This window comes from Penicillium taxi, assembly GCF_028828555.1.
Source record: "Penicillium taxi strain IBT 34144 chromosome Unknown utg000002l_segment0_segment0, whole genome shotgun sequence".
Classification (NCBI taxonomy): domain Eukaryota; kingdom Fungi; phylum Ascomycota; class Eurotiomycetes; order Eurotiales; family Aspergillaceae; genus Penicillium; species Penicillium taxi.
In genome coordinates, this window is record NW_026643204.1 from 1275218 (window position 1) to 1296657 (window position 21440).

The 21440-nt window shown below is 46.9% G+C and overlaps 6 protein-coding genes across 6 annotated transcripts; 3 read left to right on the plus strand and 3 right to left on the minus strand.

Moving 5' to 3' along the window:
- Positions 1–557: 557 nt before the first annotated feature.
- N7495_002403 (uncharacterized protein) lies at positions 558–949 on the minus strand (the record flags this gene model as incomplete). The annotated part of the gene is made up of 2 exons (XM_057205072.1): positions 558–686; positions 815–949. 2 exons carry the CDS (start codon positions 947–949, stop codon positions 558–560), a joined length of 264 nt encoding a protein of 87 aa, XP_057065679.1.
- A 539-nt stretch (positions 950–1488) lies between these two features.
- Positions 1489–5095, minus strand: N7495_002404 (uncharacterized protein; the record flags this gene model as incomplete). The annotated part of the gene is made up of 5 exons (XM_057205073.1): positions 1489–1566; positions 1624–4391; positions 4469–4664; positions 4715–4765; positions 4820–5095. 5 exons carry the CDS (start codon positions 5093–5095, stop codon positions 1489–1491), a joined length of 3369 nt encoding a protein of 1122 aa, XP_057065680.1.
- Positions 5096–5702: 607 nt separating this feature from the next.
- Positions 5703–9004, plus strand: rat1 (5'-3' exoribonculease Dhp1; the record flags this gene model as incomplete). The annotated part of the gene is made up of 5 exons (XM_057205074.1): positions 5703–6009; positions 6080–6360; positions 6417–6542; positions 6595–8327; positions 8383–9004. 5 exons carry the CDS (start codon positions 5703–5705, stop codon positions 9002–9004), a joined length of 3069 nt encoding a protein of 1022 aa, XP_057065681.1.
- Positions 9005–9958: 954 nt separating this feature from the next.
- Positions 9959–14740, plus strand: N7495_002406 (pentafunctional protein ARO1; the record flags this gene model as incomplete). The annotated part of the gene is made up of 2 exons (XM_057205075.1): positions 9959–14662; positions 14720–14740. 2 exons carry the CDS (start codon positions 9959–9961, stop codon positions 14738–14740), a joined length of 4725 nt encoding a protein of 1574 aa, XP_057065682.1.
- An 813-nt stretch (positions 14741–15553) lies between these two features.
- Positions 15554–17364, minus strand: N7495_002407 (cytochrome P450; the record flags this gene model as incomplete). The annotated part of the gene is made up of 4 exons (XM_057205076.1): positions 15554–15745; positions 15805–16675; positions 16736–17048; positions 17133–17364. 4 exons carry the CDS (start codon positions 17362–17364, stop codon positions 15554–15556), a joined length of 1608 nt encoding a protein of 535 aa, XP_057065683.1.
- A 2497-nt stretch (positions 17365–19861) lies between these two features.
- Positions 19862–21294, plus strand: N7495_002408 (putative integral membrane protein Pth11-like; the record flags this gene model as incomplete). The annotated part of the gene is made up of 6 exons (XM_057205077.1): positions 19862–19969; positions 20027–20131; positions 20185–20221; positions 20275–20342; positions 20394–20764; positions 20823–21294. The coding sequence occupies 6 exons, from the start codon at positions 19862–19864 to the stop codon at positions 21292–21294; spliced, it is 1161 nt and encodes a 386-aa protein (XP_057065684.1).
- Between the last annotated feature and the right edge of the window lie 146 nt (positions 21295–21440).

Consider the following 21440-nt stretch of genomic DNA (forward strand, 5'->3'; position numbering starts at 1 on the left):
ACATAGCTCTAGAAGATTGCCAAGTATGTACCGCATTCCCTATGCCAGTTCTTGGCGTGCCCCTTCCTTATTAGTGCTCATCCCCTCGCTGCTTTTGCTCACTAGGACCGAGCACATCTCGGAGCATTATAAGCTCACTGATCTGCTCATTGAGTATCAGGTGACACATTGACAGTGAGCGGTCCCTTTCCCTCCAAATTTACTATATATCTGTGTTATGTGCACACCCGACTCGTTACACTAGGTAAGTATGGTTAGATGGATGTTGACTAGATCCATGTTGTTCCTTTGATGGCTTTATTCTAGATCAGATATAATCATATCATGAACTACACCCTTGGGCCTTTTAGTTTTTCGTGGGTTAGAGCTCTCTGTCCTTGTGTATTTCCAATTCAAGTCTTTTTCTTAAGCTTCTACATTTACTCAATCAGTGATCCTTAAATGGATCACCCTTGTATTCATCAAATCGACTTGAAAGATAATTATTGGACCCGCAAATGTAACTGTTGGTGGATCAGTGATAAAACTGAGATTATGCATATAGATCCCCACTGGGATTACTGCTTGATTTTGTGAAGATAAACGGCAACCTCTGCAGTGAATATATAGTCCTTGAAAAGTTGGTTGGCAGACTCCACAATCCATGTCTGGCAATCCCTTTGGGTGATTCTCTTGCCTGATGCGACCTAGAATATAGAGATTAGCTTATACCTAGGTATATTCCGACAGCAGTAGTATATCCCAAAAATAAAAAGACATAATATTATATGCCGAGGATAACTGAGGGAGTTAAACTCACTGTGTTATGAAATACATTCAATTTCTTTCCAGGTGCTTCGACCATGACAGCGGTTAAGTCAACGCCCGCGAAGATTACGGCTTTGCACTGAGCAGCAGTTTCCTCTGGGGAGATCCCTGCATCCAGAAGACGAGACTGACATGTCGACATCTGTGCGGAATTAATATTGGCTCGGGAAGTGACGCCTGTGGCAAATCGATCTAGTTCGTGAAACGACTGAATCGAGTCTTCATTGGAAGTTAGACGGATAGTGAACCTGTGCCAATGACCCTGGATCCAGTTGATGATGAGATATACTACCATCCTTGGCTTTGGTTTTTATTTTCCAAGGGCATATAATCGTGTATTCCTTTTGCGGCAAGAAAATGATCAGCGAAGTGCATTGTCTATTTAGAAGCAGTAATAGCGCCCATCCGCATTCCCAACATGTCATCAAATGTCCAATATCTACACGACTCGGAAACTTTCTTCCGAAATATCAAACCAAAGATCGAAGTTTACCATTTCTGGACCTGAATAAATTCTCTCATGTCCATTTCCTATCAGATTTCAAGTTTCTGGGTATTAGGGTCGCCAAAAGGCTGGCATAGAAAAAAACGGTACGTAAAGCTACCTAGGTACCTGGATGCACAAAGCGGAAACTTGAAACCAAACTATATACATTCCACACTGGACAATGAGGCCTAGACTTACTCCTCGTCATCTTCATCTTCATAGTCATCTTCTTCGTCCTCTGACACGTCCTGGCCAAGATCCTTGAGTCGTTTCTAGTAAAATAAAACATTAGTCATTTTATAGTTGATTGGGTAGTCATGTAGGCCTACCTTGGCCTCGTTTCTTTTGGCCTCTAGATCGCCAAAAACAATCAGCAAGTCATCCAATTCTGACTGGGCAGATTGACGAGCTTCTTCATTGTCTTTTGCCTCAGATTGTGCTTTCCCAAGCTGTGCTTGAATCTCTTTGAGTGCATCAGCTGCACTCTGAGCTTGAGACAATGCATCTTTCATCTTGCTTTCAGCATCAGTTGCACGCAATTCCAGAGATGATATCCTGGAGGATAATTCGTTGGCTGCCTTTGTATCTTTGGTGGACCTTTCATGAGAACTGTCGAGATCTGATTGGGTTTTCTTGATTGTTTTCTTAAGCTCAGCAGCATCAGTGGTATGTTGGTCATTAGCAGCAGCCAGCTTTGACTCCAGACTTGAAATCGTATCCTTGAGACCTGTGACGTCTATATTGTGCTGGCTCTTGGTTGATTTGAGAGTGGATTCCAGGTTCTGAATCTTTTGCTCAAGATCAACAGTTTGTCCAGCGTGGCCTTCTTTGGATTGAGTGATCGTTGATTCCAAATCCTTAATGGTCTTTTGAAGGCGGGCGGTCTCACCCGCGTGACCTTCCTTAGACTCATTAATCGTTGATTCAAGCTCGATGATGGTTTTTCGAAGAGAGGTAATCTCATTCGCATGACCATCTTTGGATTTACTAAGAGTCGATTCCAGCCCCTGGATGGTCGTTCGAAGGCCGGCAATCTCGCCCACGTGGCCTTCATTGGACTGACTAAACTTCGATTCAAGCTCCTGGATGGTTTTTTGAAGATGAGTAACTTCTCGTGCATGGCCTTCTTTAGATTGGCGAATCGCCAATTGCAATTCCTGGATGGTCTTGTGCAGGCCAGCGACCTCGCCAACGTACTGTTCCTTAGCAGTGACCAGTTCGGATTCCAGGCCACGAATGGTCTTGTGCAATTTGGCAATTTCTCGTTCATGGCTTTCTCGCATTTGGCTGGTCTTTCTTTCGTACTCGGCCGACGTTCCTTTCAGCTGACCGTCAATGATACGGAGCTGGTCGCCATGCTGCTTGAGCAATTCGTTTTCGGAGCGTTTGTGTTGCTCTTCTAACTTTGACAGCTCCTCTTCATGGGAGCGCTGAAGAGATTGATAGGCCTGCTGAACCTTAGAAAGTTCCCATGAGCTTGACTCTTTTGTTTTTCGGTGATCCAACTGCTCTTGATCGTACTTTCGTTGGAAAGTGACAATTTCCGTTTCCAATTTTTCAATTGTTTGGCTCCGGTCATCTAGTTCCGCACGTAATGAGTCCACAAGTTCCCTTGAGACGCCCTTTTCAACTCCATTGGCAACGATTGAGATCTCGAATCCTGGTTCACGATCAATGGCTCGAATCAAACGACTAAAATTGTCTTTGAGAAACTCGACGAAAGCGCGGTCAAAAAAGACTTCAGGAAGACCGCCTTCAACTTGCCCATTGGAGGTTTGTGGCAAGACCTCAAAATCACGAACCAAGGGGCATTCTCTCAGCTTCGTAATCTTGTCAATGTACTGCTCTCTTCCGAGTTGCTCAATGAGAAGCTTGTGCAATGTTACTCGTGGGATGGGAGAATCTTTAGTAGAGAACTCGTAGATAATTCCCAATAGAGCTGTACAGAGTCCTGGCACCAACTTGCTGGGTGTTCTTGGATGTTTGATCTCCTGTAAAAGAGTCTGGATACTGCTGCCCTCCCCGAGGAAATCATTTACAACATCTGGGTCTTCGAAAAGCCAACCACATAGTAGCATCAAATATCCAACAGTGATTCTTTCATCATCACCGCGTTGCAAACCTGTGATCAAGTTTCCGACAACTAACTGAACACTGGTCACAACTTCCTCGCCATTCTCTGCATCGCCCTCAGTGACTTTCATGGCAGTTGCTTTTGCTTCAGCGTCGTCAAAAAGCAGGTGGAACATCAATACACAGGCCATCCAAACTTGATACGGATCGGCATTTCCTCGAGATTCTGGTGCTGTTAACAGCGCAGATAGAATATTGGGGATCAGATCCTGTCCGCTAACATGCCCTTCAACTGCACGTCTGAGCACATGCATGCGAATGCCAGGATGCTGAGAGTAAAATGCTTTCATGCATTCACAGGCTGCAAGACGAGCATCCAACAAACTGTTGGGGGCAGGCTGTAAGGTCAATTTGAGGAATGCTTCGATAACATTGATGCGCTCCGGTTCCGCACTTCCATTATCTCCTTGGGTATGAGAACCCCAGAACACCTCGATGTCACCAAATCTCTCTTGCAATGGAGAATTTCCGCGAATGAGATCTGCACATGTGGCTAGAGCCTTTGCCGTAACATTGACACTAAATCTCTGACCAAAGGCTATACTGAGAACTTGTTCAGTCACACCATGTTGCCAAAATGATGTTTGATTGTTGTGAGTTCCCTTGCCCCCACGTAGTAGAAACAGTTGGATGACAGCCAAAAGACCCCAGACATTCTTGTCACGGTGATCTGAAGGCCATTGTGGAGGAGTTACTTCGCCCTCTTCCTCACGTTGGCAGTCGAGAAGTAGCTTCGTCACTTTCTGCACGCAGCCGGTCTCTCGGAAATAAGATTGGTTGGAAATATTGTACCGTAGTAAAAGGGCAAGTAAGGAAAGGCAATCCTCAACCACTTCGGTGCCGTGGATCAATGACCCTTCTGACTCGATTAATGAGAATAATATCTCGAAAGCATTTTCAAATGCGACGAGTTTCTGTATTTCTTCCGAGGCGGGGGTTAAGGCGATGAGTAAAACAAGGGCCTCTGTATATCAAAAGTTCCTTGTCAGTTGAGACTTCTCCATAGACCTGCTGGCTTATTCGATATGTATATTATCTCACCGTTTCGGACCGGCTCTCTAACATCCGTGACCACATTGACGAGGCGGGATATTCCCAGGGGAGCCGTGAAGATGCACTCTTGCGTTCGCTCGGGCCTCGCACTGCAGATATGGTACATCAGCTGGAGAGAGTATAGACGTGAATAAAAGTTACTAGTCTCCAAAAGATCGAGTAGAATAGTGATGTTGTCTTGTCGCTAAATCATTATTAGTTCGGTTCGTAAAGGGGAAGATTCCAGTTCTCTACCTGGGTAAATTCATCTGCCAGCCAGAGAGCAATTTCATCTGATGCTTCAGTCTGAATGAGCAGTTAGCGAGATGTGTGATTGTTATTGATTGCTAGACTACTAACGCTCGCCTCGTCGGGAGTAAAAAGCATCAACAGGGTCTCGAGGACCAGTTTGATGGTATCAACATCATCACCATCGTTGTGTAGGCTGCTGATCAATGACCTTAAACCCCCTGAAGCAACCGATGCAGGATAGAGCTTTGCAAAACTTCGTAGACCTTGGATTGCAGCTCGCCGATCCTCCAACAAGGTTGCACTCTGCAACCTACTGCTTAGAAGGTCAATTGTATCCGTTGCCGTTTGTTTGGCCGGAGCCTGCGACTCTAGAATTCGAAACATCGTAGTTCAATTTTAATATCATGGTCAAAGCTGACCTGGAGCTTAAAAACTAGCAGGCATCGAGGAGAAGTCAACAAATAGAGGGTTTGAGTTACCCCGACTGAATATACAAAGCTTATCACCGCCTTCTACTTCTAGAAATCAGATCACGTGGAAAAAGTAAATATCTCTAGATATAGATAGATCAATAAAGAATTGAAGTATACTTCATTGTCTGATGTCGATTTCTTTCAAGTTAAGCTTTTCAAGAATATAAATACTAATCGTAGCCTATCATTTAGGTCTTATAATGTTGACCTGTGGACACCTGGCCATGGTTCATGTGAATGACTAAGGCGTAGTAGCTCCGCTCGCGGAAATAATTATCGCAGAGTCTGCCAGTACATCCTAACTTCTACACGCCTGCACCGCAATTCTCACGCGGTTGCAATCCTCTTTTCTAATTTTGATTCTCATTTTTGACGTGCGCATTATTTTACATTCGGTTTTATCTTTCTTTGAGATCAGATACTAAGCTTGCGTGGTTTGCCAAGTCAGGACTCGACACATTCGAGTACCGCGCCAAACAGTCGAAATCTAAACCACCACTAAGTGTCGCATCACAATTATGGGTGTCCCAGCGCTTTTCCGATGGCTTTCTAACAAGTATCCGAAGATTATCTCTTCGGTCATCGAGGAGCGACCCCAGGAAGTGAATGGCGAAGAAATTCCGGTCGATACTACGCGCGCGAATCCTAATGGCGAGGAGATGGATAACCTGTACCTCGATATGAATGGTATTGTGCATCCGTGTACGCATCCCGAGGGCAAGCCGCCGCCAGCCGACGAGCATGAGATGATGTTGGAAATCTTCAAATACACCGATCGAGTAGTTAACATGGTCCGCCCAAGAAAACTTCTTATGATCGCTATTGGTACGTGAATGCTTCATGAAACCTCAAATGCTTGGCGCTTGCAACTAAAATTTGATTCGCTTCATTTCAGATGGTGTTGCCCCAAGAGCCAAGATGAACCAGCAGCGCTCACGTCGATTCCGCTCCGCCCAGGAAGCCCAGGAGAATGATCAGAAGAAAGACGAGTTGCAGAAGTTGATCGCAAAACAAAATGCCGCCAAAGGTATTGACAATGTCCTTCGAGAGGAAGTCGTTCATAAAACATGGGATAGCAACGTTATCACACCCGGAACGCCCTTCATGGATATCCTCGCAGCATCCTTGCGCTTCTGGATTGCATATAAACTCAACACTGACCCTGCTTGGGCAAAGGTACCACCGTTTCTCTAGATCCAATTTGTTTTTGAATGTTGGCTAACCATTTCCAGTTAAAAATTATCATTTCCGATGCCACAGTTCCTGGAGAGGGAGAACACAAGATTATGGAATTCGTTCGGTCACAACGTGCATCGCCTGAGCACGACCCTAACACTCGCCATGTTATCTACGGATTGGTAAGCTAATAATCTACCGTTGATTCTTCACTGCTAACAACGAATGCTATAGGACGCTGATCTGATTATGCTGGGTCTTGGTACGCACGAGCCTCATTTCCGAGTTCTACGTGAAGATGTCTTCTTCCAGGAGTCTAAACCTCGGGCCTGTAAATTATGTGGACAACCCGGTCACAAGGCCGAAGAGTGCACAGGCCGTGCCAAGGAGAAGAATGGCGAGTTTGATGAGAAGCAAAACGCAACTCCTCTCAAGCCATTCATTTGGCTCCATGTCTCCGTTCTCAGAGAATATTTGGCTGCTGAACTGGTTGTCCCCCAGCAACCGTTCCCTTTTGATCTTGAGCGAGCGCTGGATGACTGGGTCTTCATGTGTTTCTTTGTTGGAAACGATTTCTTGCCTCACTTACCTGCTCTAGATGTGCGCGAAAACGGTATTGACACTCTCATTGCCATTTGGCGCGACAACCTCCCCGCTATGGGAGGATACTTGACACAAGATGGACGTGTCGATTTCAAGCGGGCCCAGCTTATTTTAGCGGGAGTGGCTAAACAAGAGGATGGAATTTTCAAACGTCGTAGACAGGCAGATGAGAGGAAACAGGCCAACGACAGGCGACGAAAGGAGCAAGAGGCCTCCCGCAACAAGGAGCGCGAACGCTTCCAAAAGCGACCGCGTGGATCACACGGCGCCGATGAGGGTGCGCCGCATGGCTTGGAGTTGATCACCCCTAGCCGAGGCCACTTGTCCAAGGATGATAGAGAACTAACTCATAGCATGGTTACCAACCGTCAGGCTGTTTATCTCGCCAACATGGAAAATAAGAGTGCCGCTGCTGTGTTGAAGAGCAAACTCATGAAGGGTTCACAAGACGAACCAGCCACCGAACAGAGTGAAGAGAGCCCGACCGATGCTGCTGAACCCACCAGTCCATCGTCTGTTCTTGGAAAGAGAAAGGCCGACGAGGTACCGGTAGAGGCCCTAGAGGAAGCGGGAGCTACAGCCACCGCCGAATCGGCCAAGCCTAAGAATGATGAGCTCCCGCCCGACACTGTTTGTCTTTGGGAGCCCGGATATGCTGATCGTTACTACGAACAGAAATTCCATGTTGATCCCAAAGACCATGAATTCCGCCGCAAGGTTGCGCGTGCTTATGCTGAAGGTCTTGCCTGGGTCCTGCTCTACTACTTCCAGGGCTGCCCTTCATGGACTTGGTATTACCCATATCATTATGCCCCATTTGCGGCGGACTTTGATATCGCCGACATGGAAGTCGACTTCCAGAAGGGTCAGCCGTTCAAGCCATTTGAGCAGCTGATGGGAGTTCTTCCGGCCGCATCCAACCATGCGCTGCCCGAAGTTTTCCATCCTCTTATGAGCGATCCGGACAGTGAGATTATTGATTTCTACCCCGAGGATTTTCCTCTGGATTTGAACGGCAAAAAGTTCGCGTGGCAGGGTGTAGTTCTGCTGCCATTCATCGACGAGAATCGTCTTTTGGCTGCCATGGAGAAAAAGTACCCGTTGTTAACTGAAGATGAACAGGCCCGTAACACTCACGGTCAAGAAGTACTGATCCTTTCTGATCAGCACCCTCTTTACCAAGATATTGCGTCCAACTTCTATTCTAAGAAGCCTGGTCCGGATCAATACAAATTGAAGATGAGTGTGAGTGAAGGCCTAGCTGGCATAGTTGAGCGTAACGAAGCCTACATCCCTCATTCCTCTTTAGTGTCCCCATTCGAGGCGGAGGGCATGCCAAGTGTTGATGATGACCACAGTCTAATGTAAGTTCTCATTCCAGTTATTAATTTGCGATTATCATACTGACTAAAATGATAGCGTCAACTACACAATTCCCAAGTCTGCTCATGTGCACAAGTCTATGCTTCTTCGTGGAGTGGAGTTCGCGACACCTATGCTGCATGCAGGTGAGATTCGTTCCGTCCAGGAACGAGCACGCACATCGGGCCGATCTTACGGCGGAGCACCATTCCAAGGTCAAGGCCGAGGACGCGGCGGAGGACGGGGTCGTGGTGGACGCGGCGGACAGGGCGCACATATTGATTATGGCCCAAACCCGTTTGCTGCGCATCTTGACCAGCGTTTCAATGCTCCTGGAGGTGCCCCCGGATGGACTCCTCCCAACAATTACCATAACACGCCACCCCCACCTGGACTGTACCAACATGGTAGCCGACACACTGGTCACCAAGGTGGTCAATATGGTGGTCAATATGGTGGTCAATATGGTGATCAATATGGTAGTCAAGGCCAATACGGTGGCCAACAAGGTCAATACAATGGTCAACAAGGTGGCCAATACGGTGGTCAATACGGCGGTCAATCTGGATATGGAAACCAGGACTCTCGGGGCCAGGGTTCTTACCGTGGAGGTGGTAGTAGAGGTGGTAGTAGAGGCGGCCGCGGTCACCGCGGAGGTGGTGGTTACGACCGCTACTAGTCCATGGCTTCCATTACTGAAGCCCTCTCGATTCCGAGTGTTTATTCTCTTCTAGGATCACGGATAGATTTGAATTAGGGTAATAGGCGTAAAGGCGTTTGCGTTCCAAAAGGTACCGAAATATGAAACCAGGTTGTTTTGCTCTGGATATTGTTTCTACTGTTTCAACGTAGTTTCTCACGGGGCGTACAGATATTTGCTCCGTGTATTATGTAGATCTCTTGCTTAATTCATATGCTTCCTAACTTTTGTACTCTGAGCTTCCGCGATTCCCTGTTTTGATCAGCAAGGATACAGAACCACCGGAATAGCTTCGCCCGTTTATATGCGATTGGTATTAACAGCGCATAAGGGTCCTACAAGCTAGTGTTCATAAAATTTAATCCAAGCACAGGTGAGGTAGAAGAAGCAAGATATTCATACTCCGGAATCCGTGCAAAATACAAAATACCAACATCATATTACCAAGAGAAGCCGTAGAGATACCGATTATGTGATTGCGTAACTAAATCCAGATAAAACATAGCCAGAAACATTTACGTTACAAAGTAGATCAGCATAGAAATGGAGTCCGTTTCAAACTTCGAAATGCTGGAAAATTACGAGAAGTGGCTTGCTTAGTCAGACATCGACCCATAAGGCGGTGAGTGGTTGAACTACCGCGAGACCGGAGAAAAGAATATTGAGTCACAGAACATTGTCCAAAGTCATATTTGTTCGGTATTACCCTGACTATTGAATGACTGGGATACAAGGTAAGCCTTATTAAGTCTTTGAAGAATTGGCATCACCTTATCTCCCCCCAACTTTCGTGTGATCATTTTCTCGTCAGCTTACCGCGGGGAAAATGAGATCAATAACTCCGAGATTGTGAAAGAGCTCTTATACTAATAGCCATCCATAGAATGAATTGAGCCCAAAATATCCAATCTCAATAATATTCTGTACTCCGTTATGACCGAACCCACTAAAATCAATATATTGGGCCAGGAGAGCATCATCGCTGATTTTGGCCTCTGGCGTAACTATGTCGCCCAGGACCTGATCAGTGGTCTGCCCTCCACCACCTACGTCCTCATCACTGATTCCCATCTTGATTCGATATATACTCCTGGTTTCCAAAAATCTTTCGATGCTGCTGCCACCTCCGTCTCTCCCGCGCCACGTCTTTTGACTTACGTTGCTGCACCTGGAGAGAGCTCGAAATCCCGTCAGACCAAGGCTGACATCGAAGACTGGATGCTCAGCCAAAATCCGCCATGTGGTCGCGATACTGTAGTTATTGCCCTAGGTGGTGGAGTTATTGGTGATCTGACTGGATTCGTTGCCGCAACCTACATGCGTGGTGTTCGCATCGTGCAGGTCCCCACCACCCTTCTCGCCATGGTTGATTCTTCAATCGGCGGAAAGACTGCTATTGACACCCCTCTCGGCAAGAACTTGATCGGCGCCATCTGGCAACCGTCAAGAATCTACATTGATCTCGAATTCTTGGAAACTCTCCCCGCGCGTGAGTTCATCAATGGTATGGGCGAGGTCATCAAAACTGCTGCAATTTCAAGCGAAGCAGAATTCACCGCATTGGAAGACAATGCGGATGTGATTCTCGCTGCTGTTCAGGCAAAGCCTGGGCATGGTCGCTTTGATAACGTGCGAGACATCCTCAAGGCCAGAATTTTGGCATCAGCCCATTACAAGGCTTCTGTTGTCTCTGCAGACGAGCGTGAGGGTGGTCTCCGCAACCTCCTGAACTGGGGACACTCCATTGGTCATGCTATCGAGGCAATTCTAACACCCCAGATCCTCCACGGAGAGTGTGTCGCCATTGGAATGGTTAAGGAGGCTGAATTGGCCAGACACCTCGGAACTCTGAAGGGTGTTGCTGTTGCCCGTATCGTGAAATGCATTTCGGCCTACGGCTTGCCCACTTCTATTAAAGACTCCCGTGTGCGCAAGTTGACCGCTGGAAAGACCTGCCCGGTAGATCAGCTGCTGTTCAATATGGCTCTGGACAAGAAGAACGACGGACCCAAGAAGAAGGTTGTTCTGTTGTCGGCCATCGGCCGTACCCACGAGCCCAAGGCCAGCATTGTCTCAAACCAGGATATCGGTGTTGTTCTGGCTCCCAGCGTCGAAGTGTACCCTGGTGTGCCCAGATCTTTGAAGGTGACCTGTGCACCTCCCGGATCCAAGAGTATCTCAAACCGCGCTCTTGTGCTTGCTGCCCTTGGTTCGGGCACCTGCCGCGTCAAGAATCTCCTGCATTCTGATGACACAGAGGTCATGTTGAGGGCCTTGGAGTTGCTAGGCGCCGCAACCTTCTCTTGGGAGCAAGAGGGTGAGGTTCTCGTCGTAAATGGCCAGGGCGGCAACATCGTCGCTAGCCCATCGCCTTTGTACCTTGGTAACGCTGGAACCGCCTCCAGGTTCCTGACTACCGTCGCAACTCTCGCTAAGCCGAGCAGCGTTGACTCGAGCATTTTGACTGGTAACAACAGAATGAAGCAAAGACCCATTGGCGATCTTGTCGATGCCTTGGCAGTGAACGGCGCTGGAGTTGAATATATGGAGCGCAAGGGCAGTCTTCCTCTCAAGATTGCGGCTTCTGGCGGCTTCGCTGGAGGCAACATCAACCTCGCTGCTAAGGTTTCTTCCCAGTACGTGTCTTCGCTACTCATGTGCGCTCCTTACGCCAAGGAGCCAGTGACATTGAGACTGGTTGGAGGCAAGCCCATCTCTCAGCCGTATATCGATATGACTACAGCAATGATGAGATCTTTTGGTATTGATGTTAAGAAATCTACCACTGAGGAGCACACCTACCATATTCCTCAGGGCCACTACGTGAACCCTGCTGAGTATGTTGTCGAGAGCGATGCCAGTTCCGCCACTTATCCCCTGGCTATTGCAGCTATTACCGGTACCACCTGCACTGTTCCCAACATTGGTTCCAAGTCACTTCAGGGTGATGCTCGTTTTGCTGTGGAAGTGCTCCGACCTATGGGCTGCTCAGTCGAACAATCCGATACTTCAACCACAGTCACTGGACCTAGCAGTGGCATTCTCCGGCCATTGCCCAATGTAGACATGGAGCCAATGACCGATGCTTTCCTCACTGCCTCTGTCCTCGCTGCTGTCGCTCGTGGAGAGGGCTCAAACCATACTACCCGTATTTATGGAATCGCAAACCAGCGTGTCAAGGAGTGTAATCGTATCAAGGCTATGAAAGATGAGCTGGCCAAGTACGGCGTACTCTGCCGAGAACACGATGACGGTCTTGAGATCGACGGCATTGATCGCTCCACTCTCCGCCAACCCCATGGTGGTATTTACTGCTACGACGACCACCGCGTCGCCTTCAGTTTCAGCGTTCTATCCCTTGTCGCTCCTAAGCCCACTCTTATCCTTGAGCGCGAATGTGTCGGTAAGACCTGGCCCGGCTGGTGGGACACCCTTAAGCAGCTTTTCGGTGTCAACCTCGAAGGAAAGGAGCTGAGCGAGGAAGAATTGGCTGTGTCGACCGAGGAAGAGAAGGCCAGTGGTTCGGTCTTCATCATTGGCATGCGTGGTGCCGGTAAGACTACCACCGGCCACTGGGTAGCCAAGAGCCTGGATCGTCCTTTCATTGATCTGGACACTGAACTTGAGAGCACTGTGGGTATGACTATCCCTGATTTGATCAAGAAGGAGGGCTGGCAAGGCTTCAGAGATGCAGAGCTTTCGCTACTCCAGCGTACCATGCGTGAACGCCCCACGAACTACGTCTTTGCTTGCGGTGGTGGTATTGTTGAAATTCCCGAGGCTCGGAAGCTCCTTACCGACTACCACAAGACCAAGGGCAACGTCCTTCTCATCAACCGTGATATCAACCAAGTCATGGACTTTTTGCAGATTGACAAGACTCGACCCGCCTATATTGAGGACATGATGGGGGTGTGGCTGCGCCGGAAGCCTTGGTTCCAGGAGTGCAGCAACATCCAGTACTACAGCCAGCAATCCAACACAACTGAACTTACCCTTGCCTCGGAGGATTTCCACCGCTTCATCAAGGTGGTCACCGGCCAAACAAACAACCTTGAACTCCTTAAGAAGAAGAAACACAGCTTCTTTGTCTCATTGACCCTGCCCGACCTGAGCGAGTGCGGCGATATTTTGACTGCGGCCTGCGTCGGATCTGACGCCGTGGAACTGCGCGTTGATTTGTTGAAGAACTCAGCTTCGGACAGCGAAATTCCCTCTGTGGATTACGTAGCCGAGCAGATTTCTTTCCTGCGCCGTCGTGTCTCGCTTCCCATTATCTTCACTATTCGCACCAAGAGCCAAGGTGGTCGCTTCCCTGATGATGCCCACGATGCTGCCTTGCAACTCTACAGCTTGGCATTCCGCTCCGGGTGTGAATTTGTGGACCTCGAAATCGCATTCCCCGATGACATGCTTCACACCATCACCGAAATGAAAGGCCACTCGAAGATCATCGCTTCGCACCACGATCCTGAGGGTAAGCTTTCATGGTCCAACATGTCCTGGATTTCTTCCTACAACCGTGCCCTGGAGTACGGTGATGTGATCAAGCTGGTTGGTGTTGCCAAAAGCCTAGACGACAACAACGAGTTGAGGAAGTTCAAGGCATGGGCAGCAGAGTCTCATGAGACTCCATTGATTGCGATCAATATGGGCGATAATGGCCAACTGAGCCGCATCCTTAACGGTTTCATGACCCCTGTGTCTCACCCCAGTCTCCCCTTCAAGGCGGCACCCGGTCAACTTTCCGCGACTGAAATTCGCAAAGGTCTCTCCCTGCTGGGTGAAATAAAGGCCAAGAAATTTGCCATCTTCGGATCACCTGTTTCCGCTTCACGGTCACCTGCTCTCCATAACACGCTTTTTGCTGAGACCGGCCTTCCGTACGAGTACACACGTATAGAGACAACCAATGCTGAAGACGTCAAGGAATTCATTCACGCCGCTGACTTCGGTGGAGCCTCAGTGACCATTCCTCTAAAGCTTGACATCATGCCTCTTCTGGATGAAGTTGCTCAGGAGGCTGAGATTATCGGAGCTGTCAACACCATCGTACCCGTGGAAAATGGCGACAAGCCCCCTCGCTTGGTCGGCTACAACACCGACTGGCAGGGGATGGTTCGCTGCCTACGCAACGAAGGTATCTACGGCTCTAACGGCTCTGAGAGCGCCGTAGTCGTCGGTAGTGGCGGCACCGCTCGTGCTGCTATCTACGCCCTCCACCACATGGGCTTTTCCCCCATCTACATCATCGGACGCACTGCCAGCAAACTTGAGGGTATGGTCTCGACTTTCCCGACCAGCTACAACATCCGTATCGTGGATAGGAACCCTCAGATTGACACTATTCCGCGAGTTGCCGTAGGCACTATCCCCGCCGATCGTCCCATTGACCCGGCCATGCGTGAGACCCTCTGCCACATGTTCCAGCGTGCCGAGGAAGTCGACAGTACTCTTGAGGAAAAGTCGCCGCGTGTCCTGCTAGAGATGGCCTACAAGCCCTCCGTGACAGCTCTTATGCAGCTGGCTGCCAATGCAGGCTGGAGCACCATTCCTGGACTGGAAGTCCTTGTTGGCCAGGGAGTTAATCAGTTCATCCACTGGACTGGTATTTCTCCTCTTTACCACATTGCTAGGGTAAGTTACTATACATGATACCTTCATCATCTTATACTTACCATTTTCTGTTTATAGGATGCTGTTTTGGGCAATTAAGCTGCGTGATCTACCTAGACTCGATATCATCCTTGTTTGAAATCGAAAAAGCGTGGCGAAAAGTAACCACTTTCGGTCTTCTTTTCATGTTAAAACTTTGAATTTACTTTATATAATTTCTTCAGAATAAAGCGAGAGAAGAAAAATTGAAAAGATTCTATTAGCTTTTGACACAATTGACCTGGGGTTTCAACGGAGAAGACAAATGAAAGCGAGAGTTAGTGCACCGGCAGGCACTTGGACAATGACAAAAACAAAAACTGTAAAGTGATTTAAGTTAAACAATCTGTAGATTGCAGTCTTCACTTCCCGCTGTCGGCCTGATAATATTGTTGTCATCACTATCACTTTCACTTTTGCAAGTTTTCAATATTAGAGACGGGAATCGATAATCATGTTAGACTTGCTCCTGGCCTTATAATATCTTAGTCTTAATTACACGGCGTCACTTGAAACAATCACGTTGTGACATTTTTAGCTGAATTAAAAGCCAAGTCTTTTGGTTCAAAAAGAAGGAAATTTTCAGAAGTATATCGATGAGATCTCAAAATGATCGTAACTCAATCTTAGGTAGATCGACCCACTTCGATCTGAAACTGCTTATATTCCGTACTTAATAGTATCCCGTGCATGCATTATGTAGATGGCGCTAGTAGACTATACATATTCGATGCATCACATCCATTTTCTTGAATGTTTCTAGAAACTCCGCATAGTTACGGAATACGCATACGAAGACGCCTGTCAATGGACTCGGGGCTTCTGACACCATAATCGGGTATGATTAATAAGTGGCTATCCTGGTCCAAAGTTTTATCGATCAGATGCAAGCTCCTGTGCACTGAACAAAAGATGATCAGATATCTTGATATCATTTTCCTCCTTTACCTTCGGCCGCTTGGAGATAGTCAGCCATACATCACGCCAGTAACCAACCCCGCCCTTGACCACAAACTGGGCCTCGGGCTTGCCCTTAACAGTCTCCAGCTTATAAGAGCGGAAGAACTAAAGAGAGCACGATTAGCAAGATGATACTTGTCATATGCATATCGATCAAAGCTTACCTGCAAGGGGGCCTTGAATAACTCCATCATGGCAATATCACGACCTAGACACACGCGGGATCCATACCCGAAGGCAAAATTATACTTGTTATACTGTTTTGCTTTCTCCAAATCCAACCATCGCTCAGGCTTAAACTCTTCTGCATCCTCGCCATACAAAGCCAGATCACGGTGTACCAAGTACGGATTACACGAGATCTCAGTTCCGGCTGGGACAAACTTTCCATAGAGCTCAATACCTGGCTCAGTGACGTATCGAGGGAAGATATTCGGTGCAGATGGACAAAGTCGCATTGTCTCCTTGACACAGCCAACAAAGAACGGTAGGTGCTGTATGACTTCGTCATATTGTGGGATGTCGGAGAGTAGACCCTTGCTCGATGAAGCGTCAATCTCCTCTATCATACGCTCGTAGGCCTTAGGGCTAGAGAGCAAGAACTGGATCATCGCCTGAAATGCCGTGCCAGTGGTATCGGCACCCGCAAGAAGCACTAGGAGAACCTCGGCGCGTATGTATTCAAGGTCAAGTGGCCTATTATCATCCGTACGGGCTTCGAGAAGCCCTTGTAGTAGGTCTACCCGGTCGACACTCTTGCCGTCCTTAATTTCATCGATGCGCTCATCGATTAAAGCATCGCGGAAGCGCATCAGAACCCCAATACCCGAGTTGTCTTGCGGAGTTGCCACGAGGTATTTCTTAAAGAGTGTAGTCTTAAGCCAAGAGGTGAACGGGTGGAGGCGCGCGAGTAGCCCAAAGGCAGGTAGACCATCATGAAATCCCTGGATCAGACCGCCGATATCCTCACCCTTCTCTATGAAGCCGAATGGAGCACCGAACCCGATTTCACTGATAATGTCGTATGTCATGTAGCTAAAAGTTCATCCTATTAATTCAAAATATAGCTAAAGAAAAAAAGAAGAACCAGCTTACACTGCCCACCAGGAAAAGTCAAACGCTTCTCTGGACTTGACAAAGGTCTCATCGAGCTTTTTGCTCCACTCTCGAATGCGCTCATCAATCAATGGCTCCATTCTTTTGATGTTGGTGAAGCTATATGGTCCTGCAACACGCTTTCTGAACAAAGCATGAGTCCTATGAGATCGCATGTTAAATAGGCTCTCAGTTTCGCCAAAACTACCGGTAATATAGTGGCCAGTCTTGTCGGCATTGCGGTGATATATATCTGGGAGCTTAGAGTGGTCGCTGACCAGTAGTAACGTCGGGGTAATACGAACAACCGGTCCTGAGGAAAGAAGCATCCAGGTGTTCAGTATATGTTCTAATCTCGATATATCGAGATAAAAGACCTCCAGAGGTCAGATCATACCATATTTCTTAGACAGATTATAAACAGTCAAGTATTCTCTTTCTTTTAAATTCTCTCGCGCAATCCATAACCGCGTTACGGATGCCCAGAAGGGACCGGGAAATGCTGATAATGGGTGGAAAAAGCGGTAGTAGATAATCTGATAGATAATCTTCACAATGACATATGAAACTAGAGAAACGAAGACATTTTTCACTGTCACCAGCGAAAATACATTCTCTATTAAGCCCATGATGCAGATTTAGATATGAGAGAAAGTGCATTCGAATGGGAAAATTATGGTGTCCTAAGTGCCTAAAATAGTTTAGAATGGAGACTCGGTGACCCCTAGGGCTCCATTTGATGATACGATGGCTGTAAGAGGCCAATGGGTATCAAGATAAAGCATTGCGGAGCTAAGTACTGCGTATTCCACTATGGATTGCGGAACTTGAAGGTGATACTGACCAACGAGGTCAGCGGATTAACGGTGAAATTTTTAGTCTATTCCGCCGGAAGTCCAGGTCCTTGGTATTTTCTCGCTAACACTCCAGAGATTGCACTAGTATATAAATTGGCGTTTAGGCGACAAGATCTAGATACACATCCGATCAAGTCGTACAAGGTACGCCTGTGAAATGGCAGGCTTATTTGATGACTTGTCATATGCGTATCCAATGGAAGTTCAATAGAAGAAACTCGGGCGAAGTAATGATGACAGGGGCCGAAATCTGCTACCAAAGCACAGTCCGAAACATCGATCTGCAAGGATTCTGGGACTAGAAATGGCTAGTCCGTAGATACGCGTACTCTTGTCATCGCAAGTTCCACACTTCGATTCTGTGGGTAAAACACTTCAGTAGCATCACACCCATAGGTTCTCGGTTGTCAATAAAAGTGACATGTCAATAAAGATCGTCGATAATCATCGCGTTAATTTGCGTTTAATTCAGACAAGAACCAACGGCCTGATGAATGTTGTATCATTGGGCGAACTATAAGATGTCGGATGTGCCAAAGACCTCGTGATTTCCAAATTAAAGTAAGCGCCATCTAATCTCCGATATTACGCACTTGGACGATAATTTTTTTTATATTTAATTTTTGTTCGTTCGAGGCTAGTGAAGATCTAGGCTGCTATAGAAGTTCGGACTAGATAAGCTATTTAGATCTCGATCGATCCAGATACAGGTGAGATTAGGGAGATTTCCGACTAATATAGCAAGCCAGGGCGGCCATAGTAAGAAATTTAGTTGCCTAGTCAAACAAATTAAGGTTAGCCTTCGATTTAAGGTAACGTACTTATACTTTTTGGCTGAGAATTTTGAGTGAGAATGAGAAGACTTGAAAGAAATTTTCACGACGCATGTGGATCGGAAGTTTTAGGATCTTAGGCCGATCTTCAACAACACAGCCTAAGACAATTGGACACAGTTGGATCCACCCACGTCAACTATCTTCCCTTGAGGGACAGGATGTTGTAGATCTCAATTGCTCAGTCTCACTGAAAACACTAAGTGGGACCCCTCTTTAGTGGCTTTTACCTGGGAGCGGACACTTCTGAAACTATTACAGTGATCGAAGATTTTCGTTGCCAAGTTTCGATATATGAGACAGGACTCACAGGAGCAATGTTGAATGAGAAGGCAGAAATTAAAAGAGAAAGAGAACAAGGATTTTCAGCAGTGTATTATGATCGTAGCGTAAGGCTGTTTGTCAGACTTAAATGGCCTGCTCACCTTGACAGCTTGAATGATAATGGGTTCAACATAAGTCACCCCGTGTTTCACCAAGAATCCATTTCTCATTAGTCAAAATAATGTCTTCCTGAGTTGCACTAACTAGTATCTTAGTGCCATGCTTTATAAATCGGAAGATCCATCTATCTACTGCCGAAGTCTGGTTTCCGTATAATGAACTCCAACTATATACGAAAAACGAACAGCTTCTTCCGAGACTGTATGAGCAGAGCTCATGGTCAACTAGAGTGATACAAGCTGCCTCATATTCCAAGCCGGGCTCTTCCATGGCTGGTTCTTAGAGAACATAATCTAACAGCACTAACTGCGCAATGGCCTTCTCACGATCTGACGATGGTGTGACTGCGGCATATACCAATAGACTGGGTCTACTTTATTAATACAGCGTACAGCAGTGCTTTCGGTACAGGCTTACAACGTCGGGAAATCTGGACCTTTATCTTATGCAAAGGAATCACAAATCACCCAGTTTTCGTGCCCCAATAGGCGCCACCATCGCTATTTACCTCAATCTAGTTAATGTTTGTGACAATCAGCTGTCTCTCCGCTGTTTCCAGGGCGCTCTTGGGGCCCAGTGGACACTTTGTACTCACTGCCATGACATAGAGTAACAATCGCTTTATACTCTGCCCTGCGTACTTAGTAACAAATAAATCTAGTCGCAAATAGACATTTGGAACCCACTAAATACTTCGGGGAGGACTTCTACAGAGTTTTAAGAACGTGCGGGACACTCCCAACTCCACTCCAAATGCACCAAGTGCCTCCGGGACTTTTCCTTCTTTTCCTCTGACCCCATAAGCTACCTTCTCCGTGGTTCTCCTTTTCTTTCAGCGCCCTAGGCTATTCTAGTAACAAATACAAAGACCCGCTATTATATACCGGTCGAAGGAGGGAATCTATCACATATCGATTCCTCTCCACTGCTGCACTGCTGCTTTGCGTTCATTCCGCCTCTTCTGCGCACGAATAACACTCACTAGATTTACCATGGAAGACGATCATGGCTCACAAGGCCCCGTGATCGTTGGGATATGTGCTGCATTTTCTGTATTGACATTCCTTGTCCTGTGTCTTCGACTATTTGCCCGTATTTATGTATGTGCCGATATGATGTCACTGTATGAATGGCATAATCTGACCAAATCTCTTTAGGTACTTGGAAAAATGGGCGTTGACGACTGTAAGTATTTATCATTTGTGCACCCTGCAAGATCTTTTCCTGATCTCTACCTTACAGTTCTGACTATTGGTGCTTGTGTAAGAATAATATTTTACCAAGGCAATCAAACTCCAACTAACTATGTACCTAGTTACTCTCGTGGGCTTTCATTGGCGCTACTATATCTGGTAAGTTAAAGATCTATGCAGACTTTCTATCGCGCATATCTAACAAAACTCAGCTGTCCATGATGGACTCGGACAACACTTCGACTACGTTGACAAGAACAACCTCACTAGTTACTCTCTGGTAAGATTTTACAATCTTCTGGATATTTTTAGGTGTCTAATCCAGCCCTAGATGGTCTATATGAGCTCGATATTCTACCTAGCGTGTCTTGGATTTATCAAGACATCCGTCCTATGGTTCTACTCTCGTTTGGGAGACCGCACACTCACTCGACTTTCCTTTATTATGATAGGAGTCATCGTCACCCAGGCCGCGTCTTTTGTTCTCGTTGCCGCATTCCAATGTCAACCCATCAGCAAGGCCTGGAAGCAAAGTGAGCCTGGAAAATGTATCAACATCAATATTTTCTACCTGTGTAACGCTGCACTTAACATCCTGACCGATCTCATGACCTACACTTTGCCCGTCGGAATTCTCTTCAAGCTTCAAGTGCCGAAGAAACAGAAGGTTATTTTGGGAGTTATCCTTTGCCTAGGTCTCTTGTAAGTTCCGAAATTCTCATGTGTCTCAGGCGCGCCCACTGACAGATTCTCTATTTAGTGCTTGTGTCTCTTCGATCATTCGAATTACTTATATCCCCAACATGCTCAGTTCAGCTGATTATACTTACGCGATCAGTGGAGCCATGTACTGGTCCGTCATCGAAACCAACGTCGGCATCTTTGCCGCTTCCATTCCTTCCTTTAAGGCCATCGCCTCGCGCTTCTTGCCCCGCTTCATTGGCGAGAGCAGCAACAAGGACAAGAAGTCTGGCCCTTGGTCAAGCAAATCGGATGTGCGGAAAAACTTTACCAAGTTCTCCAACAAAGAGCACATCACCATGCAAACAATGCAAAGAATAGATAACACTGTTGTCGGTACTCAAATCGATGCTATGAATGATAGCTCGAGTGAGGAGAGAATCATTGTTCCTGATGGCAAGATCTTTGCTCAGACGGAGATTCAGACTACGTTCGAGAGTCATGATGAAGGTGCCCTTGAGCCAACGTATTCGTCAAGCCGCATGTTTTAATTCTGGACCTGTTACCTAAGTATATGATTCTATGTTGGTTTTTTGTTGATTCTCAAGTGCTACGGTCGTATAACCTCAGAAATTTGATTCCATCATTCTATGTTAAAACAGCCCTGAAGGGATATCGATGACCTAAATTCGTTTCC